The 18,075-nt window shown below is 47.4% G+C and overlaps 1 protein-coding gene across 6 annotated transcripts in view; it reads right to left on the minus strand.

The window, feature by feature from the left end:
- LOC125355435 (glutathione S-transferase Mu 1) overlaps positions 1–18,075 on the minus strand; it is a 50,150-nt gene that overhangs the window by 23,982 nt on the left and 8,093 nt on the right. The window contains exons 1-8 of one of the 6 annotated variants that reach the window (XM_048351799.1): positions 7,841–8,005; positions 7,461–7,536; positions 6,986–7,050; positions 6,585–6,666; positions 6,374–6,474; positions 5,428–5,523; positions 5,232–5,342; positions 2,738–3,204 (exon numbers count right to left, since the gene is read on the minus strand). In XM_048351799.1, the coding sequence (XP_048207756.1) occupies positions 3,115–3,204; positions 5,232–5,342; positions 5,428–5,523; positions 6,374–6,474; positions 6,585–6,666; positions 6,986–7,050; positions 7,461–7,536; positions 7,841–7,876 (657 nt within the window). In that variant the 5' untranslated portion in view covers positions 7,877–8,005 and the 3' untranslated portion in view covers positions 2,738–3,114. Of the gene's footprint in view, positions 1–2,737; positions 3,205–5,231; positions 5,343–5,427; positions 5,524–6,373; positions 6,475–6,584; positions 6,667–6,985; positions 7,051–7,460; positions 7,537–7,840; positions 8,007–10,854; positions 11,138–18,075 lie in introns of those variants that run through there. The other 5 variants (XM_048351804.1, XM_048351800.1, XM_048351803.1 and 2 more) reach the window with 5 other exon arrangements.

Raw genomic sequence — 18,075 nt, forward strand, 5'->3', positions numbered from 1 at the left:
TCTATAGGAATTGACTAAGTCAAGGGTAGACAGTGATTAAAAAGAGAGCTTGCTGGTTGCTGGTGACTCATGCCTGTGATCCTAGCTAACTCAGGAGGCTGAGATCTGATGATAGCAGTTCAAAGCTAGCCCAGGCAAAAAAAAGTCCTTGAGACTCTTATCTCCAATTAGGCCAAAAACAAAATCTGGAAGTGGAGCTGTGTCTCAAGTGGTAGAGCACTATAGCCTTGAGCACAAAAGCTCAGGGACTGCACCCCAGCCCAGTCAAGCCCCAGGACCCAGCAAAAAAAAAAAAAAAAAAAAAAAAATAGAGCTTAACATAGAGTTCCTCATACAAAGAGAGATTCATTGACAGTGACCAGATGGAAAAGCACAAATGCTAACCATTAACCAAGAATAAAGGTCAAATTTTAACCCTCTTTCCTAGAATGGAAAGGAATTAACCAAGAGTATGGTCCATATGCCAGCTAGGAAGCAAGCCTTGAAGGCATCAGAAACCAGGTAAAGACAGGCTCCTAGACCTATAGCATGTGATACAGCCATACCAGGTGGGCTCAGGTCTCTGTCAGAGAATGGCATCAATTCTGGATCTTAACTCATTGGGATCTGCAGCCTTTCCTCATGGTAGGCTCTGTAGCCCTGTAGGAGTACGTGAGAGATATTGACCCAGAAAAGTGGTCCTTTGTACTCTAGAATGTCTCCTGTGAGTGCCTCAAAACTAAGAGGAAGAAGTCTCAAACCAGCTGGCTCATGCCTGTAATCCTAGATACTCAGAAGGGATCACAGTATCAAGTATTACCGTTTAAACCAGTCCAGGCAGAGTCTGAGAGACTCTTATCTCCAAGTATCCAGCAAAAAGTCAATAGAGGAGGTAGGACTCAAGTGACAATGTGCCAGCCTTGAACCAAGTGAAAGTGCAAGGGTCAGTACCAGCACAATAATTTTTTAATTTAAAAATTAAATATAACATTAGAAGATGTGTCTCGGAACGGCTGGGCCGAGGCTCCACAATGGGTGGGAGGAAAGCCCGGAGTCGGAGCCTGTGACCCTTGTGACTCTGGAGCCTACACCGGGCCGTGCCAAAGCCGGAGCCCCCACGGCCCCTTGCCCCCACCCCACACTAGCTCTGCCCCGTGCTGTGCTTTTAAAACCTGGGGCCTAGACACAGAATTGATAGGCGCTGCAGCCAATGGTGTTGCGCACGGCAGACTGATACCCAATCAAAAGGCGCTGCTGTGGATGACGCCAGTGGGAACCACCCCAGACTCTGGATGACTCAGTCAGGGAGGGGAGGGTGAGCAGACTTGAGATCTCTAGCTCCATCACTTCAACGAAGCTTCCAGAGCGTGCCCGCAGTGGCCGACCACGACAGCAAGGTAAAGGAAGGATGCAAGCCCCCTTCCAACCTCCACCTCTCTCCCTCATACCCATGCCACCCAAGCAGGGATAAAGGGACCTGAGCAGGGAATGGGTTGTTTCCATAGCTCCTGCAGAGGGATGGGTTAGGATGCCAAGGTAAGGGGCTGACCTCCTCTTCCTGCCCACGCTGGGGAACCCAGCTCATCACTCAGGACTTGAGTATTTCTGTACATACAATCATAAGATCATCCATTCAGCAAATCATCATGAAATACCTACCATGTGCCCAGAAGGCTTAGGATATGCAGAGTGTGTACAGCCTTTTGTGGGTTGGAGGCATGTGCTTAGCGAGTTAGGGAAGTGGATGAGGGCAGAGTAGATGTGGTCCATCCTGGAAGTCCCATCTCCCTCAAGCAGCTGCTGAGAGTGAAGAATGTAGGTATGAGGGGAGATACTAAAACGTCAGGAAAGAGGGTGAGTCCTATGGGCCAACTACACCAGTGAGCCAGACTGCCGTGTATTGAAGGGGTGAGGGGGGAGTATCAGAAAAACCATGTGAGGAGTGGGATTCAAGTGGAGTTTGGAGGGGTCAGAGGGGCCGAGACACAAAGCATAGAACAAGTATCTGCTTCAATGCTCATCTATATTCACATTATTCATACATATATCATGTACTTAACACACTGTTAAGGGAAGCTATAAATGATAGCTTTGCTATTAGTATTATTACTGTTATCAAATGGAATGCTATGTGTTTTGAGAATGTGCTGAACTTTTCTTTTTTTCTTTTTTTTTCTTTTTGCCAGTCCTGGGACTCAAACTTAGGGCCTGGACTCTGAGCCTCTTTGTGCTCAAGACTAGAGCTCTTGCCACTTTGAGCCACAACACCACTTCCAGCTTTTTCTATGTGTTACTGAGGAATCGAACCCAGGGCTTCATACATGCTAGGCAAGCACTCTATCACTAAACCACATTCCTAGCCCTGTGCTGAACTTTTAAAATGACAGATGTACCCTTAAACTTTGTAAGGGCCATACTTTTCAAAAGTCCACTATTAGTACTCATCTTCCAGGTTAAATATTGCCTTCTCTAAGATCCTCCTTTAAATATAGAGAATTGCCAGGTGCCAGTGGTTCGTGTCTGTAGTCCTAGCTATTCTAGGATTATAGTTTGAAGCCCATCCAGGCAGGAAAGTCCTTACCTCCAATAAACTACCAAAACTCTGAAAAAAATTAAAAATTAAAAAAGAAGTCTCAAAACATTCAGATTCCAGAGAAACCCTCTGAAACCAGCCACTGGATCAGATTTCAGTCCATTGAAAGTAGCAGGACAACTGTTGAGTGCATGGAGCCAAAGAAATAAACAAAATACACATCAGGGGAGTGTCAAGCTTTATTGAGGACAGATATAACTGGATATCCATTCCCCAGTGAGACAGGGTCTGCCCACAAGACAATGTTGCTTTTTCAGGTAGTGCTGGGGGAAAAGCTCCTACAATCACAGCAGAGAACTGCATGCTTGGATTTAGCACTCAAATGAGAGAGAGGAAGAAATGGGAGAGTTGAAGCGTGTGTTTACAGTTGCTTTCCTGGAAGTGGGGGGAGTAGAAGAAAGACAGCCAATAAGTCCTTATGAAAGAGGGGACTCGAAGGGAGAAGCAGTGGGAAGACCTGAGCAGCAGTGCAGGAAGCCCAGCTGGACCCAAGGCCCAGGCCACTGATAGGTCCTCCCTTTGCATCTGAGCATTGCAGAGTTCTACTTGTTGGACCACTGGGCCATCTTTGAAAACACAGGTCTTGGGAGGAAGCGGCCAGTCTTCATGTAGGCAGAGATCTTCTTCAGACCCTGTGAGTAAGGGAGAGCCAGAGCTCAGGTTTGCTGCCTACCTGACAGGCAGCTGTGCTCCAGGAGTCACTGGGGTCAAGTGTTGGGGCACAGTCCAGTCTGCTTACCACCCCAGCTCTGAGAAGGGAGCTCTTTAGTTTCCTGTAAGGAGGGGGAGACTGGACACTGTGTAAAGTACTTTATGCCCACTAGATATTACAATATAGGCTCAAGAAAAACAACTCAACAATCCTACTATTAACACTGATGGGGAGGGTACCTGAGGTCAGAGAGGTTATGGGAGGTTGAGGCTCTCTGCCTGACACCCTATGCTCTCTGTGTACTCCTCTCCTTCACGGGCAGGCCCTGTTTTGATTATGATCTGGCCTGCTCTTCTCTTACCAGGAAGCTCCTACTTGCCCATGTTTGCACATAAAGGAGGGGCCAGGCTGGACAAAGGAGCTGAGAACTTGCCAGTGTAACTTGAAGCAAGCCTAGGTCTTACCCAATAACTCAGAAAATCCCTTATGAAAAAGTACACAGGACTGTGCATTGGGAGCTCACTCCTGAGATATGAGTATCTCAGTTCAAAGCCATCTCAAGCAGAAAAACTTGAGAGATTCCTATCACGAGTTAACCAGCAAAAAGCCAGATATGGAGGTATGACTCAAGTGGTAGAGCACCAGCCTCATGCAGAAAAAGTCAGATGAGAGCCAAAGGCCCTGAGTTCAAGCTCCAGTACTGGCACCAAATAAGGAAAGAAAACATACATAGAGAAGAATGTACAAATAAAGCCATGACAGAGTTCTGACTGATCCCTAGCAAGCAGAAAACACAAGTTTATCTACCTAGCACATGAGTACAATCACACTGCCCCTCAATCTATCTCATCACCAGCCCTAATACAATCATTCTGTTATAGAATCTCAGATGCATTGTAGGCCTTCTTGCCAGGACACAGAGTGAAGAGATAATCCCAAAGGGTTTCACTATATCCACCCCTGTTTTGTCCCAAACACACCAGGCCTCGTGACCTCAGGCCACTGTGCTGTGCTCTCTCCCCATAGTCAAGCTAGCTGTTAAACCATGATCAAGTCTGGACCAGACCACAACTGTTGAGAAATTACTGAGAAATAGGGTTGGGAATATGTTCTAGTGGTAGAGTGCTAGCCTTGAGCAAAAAGAAGCCAAGGATAGTGCTCGGGCTCTGAGTCCAAGTCCCAGAACTGGCAAAAAAAAAAAAAAAAATTACTGAGAAATCACAGTGCTTCAGAGGGAGTGGGAAAGAGAACAGCTTTGGGGTAAAAATAACTGTGACTCCAATTTTCAAAGTTCTAATAAAAGAGACTTTTGGGGTATCAAGCAGGTAGGCTCTGGGTACCCTGTGACAAGCTGTAAGATGAGGTCCAGGCTGCAGTCCCCAACATCCAGTTGGCACATGTGTACCTTACAATCTGATATCTCTTTTAATTTCTGCTATACTCTGTCCCAGGATTTGGGGACATCTTTGCATGCCCTGCTAAGACTGATACTATACTGCTAGAGAAGGCAGGCATTTATAAATGCAAAAAAAAATCTCAAAATGTTATGTTCCCATTACATAGTCCAAAGACCTAAGATGTGCAAGAGAAGACAGAAAATGATGAGCGATGAAACAAGATAACTGCCAAACAACTGAAGATAAAATCTTCCAACCGGGGCCCCACATGTCTACTCAGTCACTGATTGCTGCCCTTAGACTAAGCCAAAGGCCCACAGGGAGAGCAGCACCGCCTCCCCTGGCACTAGGACCTTAAATAAGTCACTCACCCTCTACATTCTCAGATTCCTAATCTGTCCAATGGGACAGATTGCTCTGACCACCCTGCAGGAATGCTGCAATGATAAACTTGGCTCATAAATGCAAGTTGCCAAGCACAGGAGATGCCAGAAAGCCAGTGCTCAATAAACCCTAGTTATTCTTCACTCTGCTCCTGGACTAAGGAAGCATCATGGAAAGGGGGAAGGGAAGAAGTTCATCCATCAGGAAAAAGGATTGGGGGTATCACCTCAAAGCGGGAAATGAAGTCCTTCAGGTTGGGGAACGCATCCAGGCACTTGGGTTCAAACATTCGGTGCATATCAAGGATATCATAAGCCAGGAAATCCACAAAGGTGATCTGCAGAAAACCAAGGATGCATGGGATGAAATTTTACAACCTAGAGGAAAGATAAGTCCTCCTCCCCAAGACTCCTCCCCTTTACCTTGTCCCCTGCAAACCACGGCCGCTTCCCCAGGAACTGTGAGAAAAGCTTTATCTTGTCAGGGAGGCCTTGCAAATACTCTGGCTTCAGCTTTTCCTAAGGCAGAAAACAGCTGTTACTATCTTTTGATTTAAGCCCTATCCCCCAGCAGAGAGGTCAATCTCAGTAGGGGCTATGCAGCCCCAAGCTGGCCAAGGTTATGCAGCCATCTTCTCTGAGTCTAGACATCTGTCTAGATAGAGGCTTTCACTTCATACATCACAATTTCATTGTCTAGATTCCTACTTGGTGCAGATCCTAGCTATCAGAGGTATTGGAAAGTAAGACACAAATACAACATACACTGGAATCCACTGTTGTTCAAACTGGTTCCTGTGAGTCAGAGCCAATAGTTTCTGGGTACCTCATAGGTTATTTACCCAGGTATAATCCAGTAGAACAAAATAGGCAGATGATTAGAAGATTGAAGGTGAAAAGACAAAGGTATGTATGTGGGAAGGGTTGTACCCCTACAGCAGGATTTGTGAGGAGTGTGCATAAAGATTAAGAGTCTTCCATGTTGAAAGGATAGAGGGAAAGGAACAGAGGTCTTCTCCCTGAACCTGAGCTGCCTATTAGGGAAAGGTCCTGATTCCTGCCCACACCAAAGACACAGCTCTGGGGAAACAGTTGGGAAGACAAAGGAAAATCAGTCTAGGATCAGGATATCTACCCTGGATGATCTAAACTATATTATAAGACTGGTTAGGATGGATTCACACTTGATTTGATGTGCGGGAATACTAAAGGTCAATCTGGAGGATAGGAAGTTTGGTAAGATAGGAAACCTTAGAGAGTTAGTACCACTAACAAGTTTCTTTGCTGACCAGAAACACTGATGATGTAACTGCAAAGGTTTAGCTCCTCTTATAAGCCCTACTAGGGACTGCACAATTGGGAAACTCACAAAGTCTGAGTTGTAGCAGAGCATGATGAATTGTGTGCGGATGTCTGTGACCTGGTTCTCCAAAATGTCCACACGAATCTTCTCCTCTTCTGTCTCCCCACCTGCAGCCACACAACTCAGATGCACCCTCACCATCCCACCCCAGCCAAGCCCACCAGGTTGGCCACTGCCCGCCCCCCTCCCCATTCCCCCAGCAGCCAGCCCCACTCACACAGGTTGTGTTTGCGGGCGATGTAGCGCAGGATGGCATTGCTCTGGGTGACCTTGTGAGCACCATCAATCAAGTAGGGCAGCTGGATGGAGAAACAGGGAAGGTCATAAGGGGCCCCAGGTCCCAGCAGCCCTTCCCTGGGGTAGGACAGACACAGGACCTGGCACTCAGTGTGCCTGTCCATGGTGAGCCCTACATAAAACACACTGCAGAATGAATGCAAGAGCTGAGACAAAGAGCATCACAGAAAACCACAGATAGCCAGTAAGGAGAGGAGAAGAGCAGAAGCATTACCCTAAAACTCAGCTGGGCAAGGAAAGGAAGAAGGAAGGCCACATTAGAAAAAGGTGATGCAAAAGGTCATCCTCATTTCCCCAGACCATCCCCTCCTGTGCACCTACATTGGGGAAATCCAGGCCCAGCTTGAACTTCTCACTCAGCCACTGGCTTCTGTCATAGTCAGGAGCTGTGGTGGACAAGATCAAGTGTAAACAAACCTCCCTGAGTCCAGCCCTCCTTCCCCAGCACCCCCTGAGGCAGTGGATCTGCAACCTGACCAGCTCTGTCCCATACTCCAAGGCCACAGGGGTGAAGCATGCTGTGAGGGCTGAGGGATCTACAGGACCACGTTCAACAAAGGGTTTAGGCCAGTGCTAGGCAACCCCACACTACTTCAGACAGAGGAGGCCCCAGCCCTCCACTCCCAGCTCCAAGCAATGGAATACAAAACTGCATCCTATATGGGTTTGGGAAGGGTCAGGCCCTGTGTGCAGGTGGAGGAGGCCTGCAGAGCTGAGCAACAAGTGACCACAGAATGGGTGGCTGGGCACCCCAATGGGCAAGAATTGGTCTGGAGTCTGACCAGGAAGTCCTTACCGTCCCCCAAAGTGTATCTCTTCTCCTCATAGCTGGAGTCTGTGTATTCCAGGAGCAGACGAATGGGGTGAGTCAGCTGAGAGAGATGGTAAATGAACACAGTTAGATGGGGAGGGGACGCCCTGATTGCTTGACCTCACCTCCTCAGGGGCACCCTCCACACAGCACACCCCATTCATCTTCCCACCACTCCACATTGCAAGCCCGCAGAGGCAGCTACAGGTAGCCCCCACGCGAGTGAGCTCTCGAGGGATGAGAGTTCCATGCGGAGGGTCCTGGCAGGGCCGGAGGAAGATACATCTCTGGCAGCAGGCACCCTCCCGGCCCTCCTGAGAGGCCCCCCCCGACCCCGTCCTTCTCCCGGCGGAGGCCCGGCTCACCCCGCGGACGTCCCAGTAACCCAGTGTCAGGGGCATGGTGCTGGCGTCGTGGACTGCGCAGATGGGCCTCGGAGGGGCTGAACTGCGACTTTATCCGGGAGTCCTTCGAAAACGGGGAGCAGGGCTACCAGGAGGCCCCGCCCCACCCCGTCATCCCGCCGAGGCTCCACCCTCCTCCCTCCACTCCCCCCTCTGCCCTTTCCTCCGCCCCCCCCCCCCGCCCCGCCTTCTCCACCCCAAGTCTCCTCTGACCTTGTGGTGTGGGAGAGTGGGGCGGGGCGGCGCTTGGAACCCTGGCAGAGGCAGGAGGAAATTCCCGCCGAGCCGCAGCCTGCATGGCCTAGGAGCCAGGGGTGGATGTCTGGGAACTTAAGTCAGCTCATTTGCTCCCCAGTCCACCCGCGGGGGATCCCCCCACCTGCGAGCTCCTGGGGCCCTGTCCATGCATTTGTGTACCCAGCACCTCTGGGCTTGATAAAGTTCAGGCTGCCAGAGTCCAGCTTACAAGTGTCTCCCCACCCAAAAAGTTTGATTCTGCCCCTATTATTGGAAGAAAAGGCCTCTGGCCAATCTGAAGGAAACTTCTAAGGCTTCCTAGCTACAGAAACAAGTGTCAATGAAATAGCACCTAAGACAAAGGACAGATACTGGTAATATGTACTCTCTTGGGAAGTTGAAGCACAAGCTCTACAGGGATCAAACATTGATTGTGCAAATTAGCCCACTACACATTTGGGGCATATCTGAAGATCTACATTAAAAAAAAAAAAAAACCCAACGACAACAAGCAAAGTGAGAAAAGGTGGGGCAGGTGAGGTGATTCCTCCCCCCAACCCCACACACACCCTCAAGACATTCCCATAGACTGCAGCAGCTAGCAGAAACTCACACTGACAGCAGTGTAGCTCTTGGTTAGAGAGCTCACAGCTGGACAGAGAGCTAGGATGGAGGATTTCTTAAGCTCCAAGGGGCCAGACACCCCTTCTGCTTCCAAGGAAAGACAGGACACTGACAAGAGGGGTCCCTGTAGGATACTACACAAGACAACAGGCTCAAACCTTCAGCTGTCTAGATCCCTGGATTCTAGCCCTGGCCCAGGCCCCTGAGCCCTATGCACTCTTGGTATCAGAGAAGAACTCAAATGGTCTTTAAAGTCACTCTGGGATCTGAGACCTGGGGTAAAAACCTCCACAAGTACAATGTCCCCCAATGAATACCCTCTTGCCTGCTGCCAGCTTCCTTCCTTGAAGGCAGAAACCTATTTCAAAACCAAGAGGTATGCAGTCAGTTGGCCTGGGGTTGACTTTGTATCAAGGAACTTAGAGGACATAATAGCTAGAGGAGAACAGATAATGGAACTTTAAAAGGAAATGGGGCCTTGTATTGGGGGCTCACACCTGTAATCTTAGGTCCTCAGGAGACTAAGAGCTAAGGACCATCATTCAAAGACAGTCCAGACAGCAAAGTCTGGGAGACTCTTATCTTCAATTAACCAACAAAAAGCCAAAAGGGGAAGTGTGGCTCAGGTGCAATGTAGAGTGCCAGCTTTGAGCAAAAAAGGTAAAGGACAGTTCCAAGGCCCTGAATTCATTCAAACCTCCCAGTATACACAGGTACACATGTGTGTGCGTGCACGCACACACACACACACACACACACAGAAAAATAGATGTCCAGCAATGCATCAACATGGAATGCAGAGGCCTAGAAAAGCTGTCTTGAGATCGGCTGCAGTGGTAAATCCTGGCACATACCTCTGACACACAGGGAACATTTCAGCTTTCTTTTTTTTTTTTTTTTGGCCAGTCCTGGGGCTTGAGCTCAGGGCCTGAACACTGTCCCTGGCTTCCTTTTGCTCAAGGCTAACACTCTATCACTTGAGCAACAATGCCCCCTCTGGCTTTTCCTATATATGTGGTGCTGAGGAATTGAACCCAAAGCTTCATGTATACCAGGCAAGTATTCTACCACTAGGCCATATTCCCAGCCCCTCTTTTTTTTTTTTTTTAACTTCAGTGACTAAGTGCCCTGCTAGGAATACAAATGCAAATTTCTGGACTTCCAAAACAAACACAACAGACAGGGAAAATAATCTGCCTGGGAAAGGGAAGGCAGACCCTGTGTGGGTACAGGTTGAACATGGGCCTGCCCCAAGCAGACACACCCAACTTCTACACTTTCCCTATGATTGCCAAGTAGATTAAAATATGTAAATATGTTTTCTTTCTGCTTGGGTCCACTTGGGAAGCAGAAAGAGGATCTGAAAGGTAGACAGAAGTGGGATGTCTTTAAGGATGTTGTATACGTAGCCTGATCCTAATCCAGAGAAGCAGAAAGAGGATCTGAAAGGCAGACAGAAGTGGGATGTCTTTAAGGATGTTGTATACGCAGCCTGATCCTAATCCAGAGAAACCTCAAGTACTCTTGGATAGGGCCCAAAAGGCCCTGTCATCAAAATTCAGTTTTTATTCTTCCAGATGCCATGAAGACCTGTTTTGATCATGGTATTCAACTGCAGGAGAGCTGCAGAGAATATCTAAACTTCTGATTGGGATTCAAAAGTTGATGGCTTAGGAGAACAATGGAACAAGTTGGAGGCCCCTTAGAAAGTATCTTGTTGGGGCCTGACAAGTGGCCCTACATTTATGCATTTTCCTTTAGTCTGGAAAAAAAGAAGAGTGGAGGTAAGTTTACAAGGACAGGCTGTTATCTGTAGGAAATAACTGAGGGATTAGCTAATGTATTGTTAGGACTGCAGTGAATAAACTCAGTGTATCAATAATGATTTGAACTCTCAGTGCAAAGGTTGGAGTGGGGTGGAGGAGGCCAGGCAGAGGTCATCTCCTCCATGTTTTCCCCTCACTGGGGACTGGGCCTGGCCATGTTGCCCTTTTGGGTAGTGCTGGGGAGCACAAGCTCATTGTGCTCATAAAACAATCACAGCGAAGGACTCTGTCTTTGGATTTAGCACTCAGGTGAAGAAGAAGAAGAGAGGGGAGGCCAAAATAAAGTGGGAAAGTCTACTTCCGGAAGTTTGCCTGGAAGAGGGTTGGATAGAAGAAAGAGAACCAATAAGACCTTACAGAAGAGAGGAGAGTAGAAAGAAGAAGCTGTGGGAAGACCTGGGCAGCAGTGCAGGAAGCCCAGCTGGACCCAAGGCCCAGGCCACTGACAGGTCCTCCCTTTGCATCTGAGCATTGCAGAGTTCTACTTGTTGGATCACTGGGCCATCTTTGAAAACACAGGTCTTGGGAGGAAGCGGCCAGTCTTCATGTAGGCAGAGATCTTCTTCAGACCCTGTGAGTAGAGGAGAGCCAGAGCTTAGGTCTGATGCCCACTGGACAGACAGCTGCCCTTCAAGAGTACCATTTTCGGGGCTGGGGATATAGTCTAGTGGCAAGAGTGCCTGCCTCGGATACATGAGGCCCTAGGTTCGATTCCCCAGCACCACATATACAGAAAACGGCCAGAAGCGGCGCTGTGGCTCAAGTGGCAGAGTGCTAGCCTTGAGCGGGAAGAAGCCAGGGACAGTGCTTAGGCCCTGAGTCCAAGGCCCAGGACTGGCCAAAAAAAAAAAAAAAAAGAGTACCATTTTCACAGAGGCCAACCACTGGAGACAACCCAGGGCTGCTTAGGCCTCTGGTTCTGGGGAGGCAACTCACTATACGCTGGGCACTGGCTGCCCCATGTGCAGCAAAGGAGGCACAAAGAGTGATTTACTAGCTAAGCAGAATTGATCCTCCTCAAGGGATGAGCTGAGCAGCTCAAATAAGGATTCATGGTATGGAAGCTGGCAAGGGGTGACATTTTATCTAGAAAGATAGAGTTCCAGGTGGTGGGAGATCACTGATTTTCCCTTATGGCCCTCCCCAAATGGTTTTGTCTCTTGACAGAAGCTGCTTGGTTGTGGGTGGGGGAGGTAAGAAGGTATAGCTTGTGCATTCAGTCCTTTTTGCCCTTCATTACACATTCAAGGTGCATGCCCAATCTTTATATGGGGAGTGGCTTCCAGCAGAAGGGTATAGACAGGACCATTATCTTAATTGTTGGGTTTGGGCCATCTGAGGTTTTAGAATGGGATATTGTAGCTCATGGCTTCTATTCATAACTATCTGGCAGGCAATGCTAACAACATAACAATGTTCAAAACATCCACTCAGCCATTCTGCAAGAGCTGTCCTACCATCACCACTTATGAGACTTCTCAGGAGGGAACCTGACATCCTGAGATTAAAAGACTTCCATTTGTTCACACAGCTAGTGAGAGGGCCAGGGCTGGAGTCAGCCTAGCTCTGGGTCTGCCATTCAGTACTCTCTGTGAGGTCCTCTTCTGCACTGCAATAGGAGACCTTGTCACATCCTGTCTGCACAGACATGCACCTTCCTGCCCAGGTTCCACCCCATGACTTGGCAAATCCTAGATGAAAAGGTACACCAAGGAAGGACCTGCAAAGAAAGGCTGGGCAGGGTTTTCATGGGTCCTCTGAGAAAAGAAAGCCCAAATTTCTCCACCCAATACCTGAGTCCAATCCAACCTACCTCATCTTCAGCCTTGACAAATCAACCAGACCTTAGACTTTCAGCTGTATTGTGGGAGTTCTTTTCAGCATACAGAGTGCACATATAAATCCAAAGGGTTCAAGGAGGTTCGCCACTATCTGTACATAATGAGCCAGGCCTAGTGGCCCCAGTGTGTTGTGTTCTCTACTCTCCCCCACTTTTCTTTCCTATGCTCAAAGCAGCTTTTTGTACAATGCCCAAGGCCATGTACCTGGACCAGAACCAGAGCTGATGAGAACTCGCTGAGAAAGCACATTGTTTGTAAGGGGAGGGGAAAGGAAATCGATTCCAGGCTAATAAACACATTGGACTATTGCCTCAAATTTCCAAATCTCTAGTAATGTAGCTTTGGCTGGTATCAAATAAATGAACTTTTGGTGACCCATGATTAGCTGTGAGGTGAGGCTGAAGCTGGGCTCTCTAGCATGATCATGGTATTATATGCATATCTTTGCATTGTGTCTTACACAGAGAAGACAGTAGTGCTGGGAAACACAAGCTCACTGGGCTCCTAAAAAAATCACACAAAGGACTCTGCGCTTGGATTTAGCATTCAGATGAGGAGGAAGAAGAGGGGACAGGGCTGAAATAAAGTAGGAGAGTCTGCCAGAGAAAGGAGTGAATATAAGTCAGTCATCGGTGGCGCATACCTATAATCATAGCTACTCAGGAGGCTGAGATCTGAGGATTGCAGTTCAAAGCCAGCCTGGGCAGAAAAGTCATCCCTGAGACTCTTAAGTCCAAGTAAGCAAAGCCAAAAGTAGCACATTGACTTGAGTGGTTGAGCACTAGCCTTAAGCCAAAAAGCTCAGGGACAGAGTCCAGGCCCTGAATTCAAGCCCTAGGACCACCGTGCGCTCAAGCATGCATATGTGCACGTGCACACACACACACACACACACACACACACACACACACGAATTATGACCCTATTTCACAAACAAAACACCTGGAGACCTATAGCCAAACCATAGAGGAGGCAAGATGGGAATTCTCATCACTCTGGATCTCTGCACACTGAGCCCACAGTCTTGCTCACCTTGGAAATCCTCAGTCCTGCTGAACTGAATGAGATTCCAGGCCCAGATAAGCACCTTTTATTCTCTAAACAACCTCCAGGGAGTTTGCTGTGGGGGAGGTGGGGGGTTGGAACCAGGAAATGGAAAATCCCTTCAACAGAATCTCTTGGAGGTCACAGTGAGAAAGGTAAGGGCTTTGACAAAACTCAAAGCAAATAGGACTCTGCTTCACGGGATCAGACAGAACCTGGCAAAGGCCTCACTTGGAGAGCAGGGCCACACACTGGGCAACACATGCCTTTGGGATAAGGCTGGGACAGAGGGGCTAAGCTCCAAGAGACACAGCAAAGTCAGGACAGAGACTTTATGTAGAAGCTGAGACTTTTTAGCAGCATGGTTGAGAAATACATTCTGGGGACTGGGAAGTAGGGGAGAAGAAGGCTGATAAGGATTTGGATATGAGGAAGAGATCAAAAGAAGGAGAAAGTGTAAGATCAGTCAGGTGTGCAGTGAGTCTAGCTTCTTGCCAGGGCTCTGGGCAGGATACCAAGTCCTGGCTCCTCACGCTCATCTGCTGCTCTTTCAGGATGCCACTAGATACCCTCACATGACCACACTGAAAACACAAATCTTGGGAGGAAGAGACTGTGTGTTTGGTAGCCATAGAACATTTTCACACCCTGCCAGTGGAAATAGAAAGTAGAGTTACCTGAACTGCAACTCCTTTGAGGTTAGAGTAGACCTCACCCTAACAATAGCATATGGAGACTCTAATAATATTTCCAAAGAGGTCAAGTGATAGAGCACAACCCAGTCTGCTTAGCTCCCCAGCTCTGGCAAGAGATTTCTTCAGTTTCCTTTGACTAAGAAGGAGCTTTATTTCCTTAACATTATAATCAAGGTTCAAAAGTATCCACTCAAGCCAGGCACCAGTGGGTCACACCTATAATCCTAGCTGAAATCTCAGAATCAAGCTTTGAAGCCAGCCCAGGTAGACAAACCAGAGACTCTAATCTCCAATTAACCACCAAAAAGCCATAAGGAGAGGGCTAGCCTTGAGAAAAAGAACTCAGGGACAGTGCCCAGGCCTAGTTAAAGCCTCAAAAAATTCTCTCTCTCTCTCTCTCTCTCTCACACACACACACACACACTCCTCAACTCAAGCCAGACACTAGTGGTTCACACCTGTCAGAAGGCTGAAATCTGAGGATCAAGGTTTGAAGCCAGCCCCGGGCAGACAAATATGAGACTCTTCTCTCCAACTCACCAGCTAAATGTTGGAAATAGAGGTGTGGCTCAAGGGGTAGAGTGCCTGCCTTGAATGGGAAAAGCTAAGCAAGAATACAAGGCCCTGAATTCAAGCCTCAATACTGGTGCATATATGTGCACACACACACAGAAACATTTTATTTATATACATATATATTACATATCTAACATTGTGTATTATATGTCATATAAAGCATATGGTATATAATATATGTGCGTATATATACATATATATATATATATGCATGTCTGTCTGCACAGGCATGCTCCTTTTTCCTGGGGAAGTTCCCGTTTGTCTGTGTTGGCACACAGATAAAGGACTTCTAATGAGAAAGAGATCCAGAGTATGTCAGTTCCACATTAATAAAGGGCCCAGATCTTCCCCCAGTGACTCAGTAAATCCTGAATGAAAGGGGACCTCAAGAAGACCCACAAAGAAAAGGAGGATCCTTGAAATCTGAAAAGTCCTAATTTCTCTGGACACCTGAACTCAATCTCATTGTGCCCTACTTGACCACATCTTCCAGGCCTGTGGACACTCATATACACTGTAATTTCTAAAGGCTTGCTCGTACCCAAGCCCAAGCAGGCCTTGGGATGCAGAGTTCAGCTCACGCTCTTCTTCTTCTTGGTAGTTACCCCAGCTCTTGCACAATCCCCAATGCCATTCAGCTAGACCAGAAACAGAGCAGATGACAGCTATCTGAGAAAGCACATTCCTTGACAGGAAGTGGAAAAGAGAACAGATTCCAGGCTGAGCCAGCTGTTGGATCTGATACTACCAACTCCCAAATCTATTGTGGATATTATGTTTATCAAACAAGTAGGTTCTGGGTACCCAGAATTACTAAGAAGGAAGAACCAGGCTATTCTCAGAGGCATCCATGTGTACCTCATAGTCTGGTATTGAAATGGTGAAGGGGCACTTCAGGTCCTTTATTCTACCCTTTAAAGAATAAAAAAGCATCAGGTGCCGGTGGCTTATGCCTGTAATCCTAGCTACTCAGGAGGCTGAGATCTGAGGATGAAGGTTCAAAGCCAGGCCAGGCAGGAAAGTCCATGAGACTCTTATGTCCAATTGACCACCAGAAAACTGGAAGTGGCACTGTGGCTCAATGAGTAGAGCACTCGCCTTGAGCTGAAGAGTTCAGGGATAGCACCCAGGCCCAGATTCAAGACCCATGACCAACAAAAACAAAAAAGAAAGAAAGAAAAAAGGCAGGATACTATTTAAGGTAAAAAAGAGTAAATTCATTTGAAGATGAAAGAAACCATGAATTACCAGGCTCCTTGAGTGGGGAGGAGACTTCCTTGTCACCCCATAAGAAAAAGTCAGAGGCTTCTTTTTCCCCCACTAGATATTTAGTCCTTAGGCCTCTCCCTCTTGAGAGATGTATCTTTGGTTTGATTTGTTAAGCAGTAGTCACTCACTGCCGATCACTATCCAATCCAAATCCTTTTTGATTGGATATGTGGGTTTTTTTGTCTTTTTGGATCCCTCCTGTCCTGGGGTGAGTGGGTTTGCCTTCTGCTTTTGCATCTGATCTAAGCATGTGTGCCAGGACTTGAAACCTGCCACTCTAGACAGAAACAAGAAAGGTGATTTATGTCCTTTCTTTGTTTCCAGCCAAATGGGCCCTGGTTTCTTCAATTCTTAAGTACCTAAGTGGGGTCAGGTATCTGTTCCTCTCAGTACGCCTATTATTCTGTGCTCTCCTCTATCCCTGGATGGAGGAAATCTTTGTGTATCTCACTGTGCGCAATGTCAAACCTTGTACATAGAAGGCCAGAGAATATGAGTGAGACTATAACCTCATGTCACAGAGAGAATATTAGGAAAGTGAGTATATAGTCAGCTAGCCATTGCTTTGACAAGAATATTTAAGAAAAAATCAACATAAAGTAAAGGTTTATTTTGGATCATGGTTTCAGTTCATGGTCACTTAGCTCTTGTCATTTCTGGGCCTGTGTGAAAGGCAGAATATTATGACAAGGAATGGGTGATGGAGAAAGCTCCTCATTTCATGATGCCAGGAAGCAGAGAAGAGAAGGAGCCAGAACGAAACAGACTACAGTCTCCAACCCCTTCCTGAATGATCTACTTCCTCCAACTAGGTCCTACTTCCTGAAGTTTCCACAACCTTCTAATAGTCTATGAGGTTAATTCGCAAAGAGATTATTCCATTGATGAAGTCAGAGTCTTTATGATTCAATAATTTCCCAGAGGCTTCGCTCCTGAACACTGTCATGCTAGGGACCAATTTCAAGACATCAGCCTCATTCAAGACATCAGCCAATTGGTAGGTGCTAGTGGCTCACATCTGTAATTCTAGCTACTCAGGAGGCTGAGACCTGAGAATCATGAGTCAAAGCCTGACAGAAAAATGCATGAGATTATTGTCTCTAATCAGAAAAAGGCTTGAACTGGAGGTGTAGCTCAAGCAGTAAAACATCAGCCTTGAGTGGAAAGGCTAAGCAAGAGCCCAAGGCCCTGAGTTCAAGACTCAGTACACACACACACACACACACACACACACACACACACACACACACACACACGATAGCCAAATCACATGAGACCATTTAGATCCAAACCATAAAAATGAGAGAGGGAAGGAAAGAAAGGTCCACATCACAAAATACTTCATGATAAAGTCCTTGAAAAAGGACAGACACCACATACTCAAATCCAGTATGAATCTCAGCCCTGAGGTCTCCATGCTTCCCTAGTCCATGATCTGACTGGGGTGACATGTTCTGCATATCAGGTCTCTATCTTGGTAGTCAACATCAATCCTGTCTTGTCTCACCCTCTAAGTGCCAGCTGTATATACACTGTTATGCCAAGTCGCAAAACGACCACCAAGAAGACCACCGAGACTCAGACGTTCTGAAATGCAAAAGCAAGGCAAGGCTTTATTCAAGCGGGCCGCAGCACGGGCCTCGTCCTACCCACACAGCGGAGGTTAGGAGGAAGCACCGAGCTGCGATTGCACAGGGCTTATAAAGGCAAAAAACAAAGTTTCCGCAATCAGGTGTTCAAGCTAGACAAAAACAAAGTTACAGCAATCAGGTGTTCAAGCAAGCAAGATTAGGACACGGGTACAAATCTGATTGGCTCAGGGCTCAAGACATTCTGGGGACGGTTAGAGTTAAGCATTCCCAGACGGTTAGAGTTCTTGACCGGCTGAACCCTAATAAGCTTGCCCTGGGTTTGCTCATAGTTTAAACAGACAACAAAACGGGGGCTGCCTGAAAATGGGGTTTACTTTAACTTCATTCCCCCCTTCAACTCCTGACATGCTTTCCTTCCAGCTCAGCAGCAGGCAATGCCTGCTAGTATTACAGCTTGGCACTGCTGTGGTTACCTCCCCAGGTTCTTGTGTA

This window comes from Perognathus longimembris, chromosome 7, assembly GCF_023159225.1.
Source record: "Perognathus longimembris pacificus isolate PPM17 chromosome 7, ASM2315922v1, whole genome shotgun sequence".
In the NCBI taxonomy this organism is placed as follows: Eukaryota; Metazoa; Chordata; class Mammalia; order Rodentia; family Heteromyidae; genus Perognathus; species Perognathus longimembris.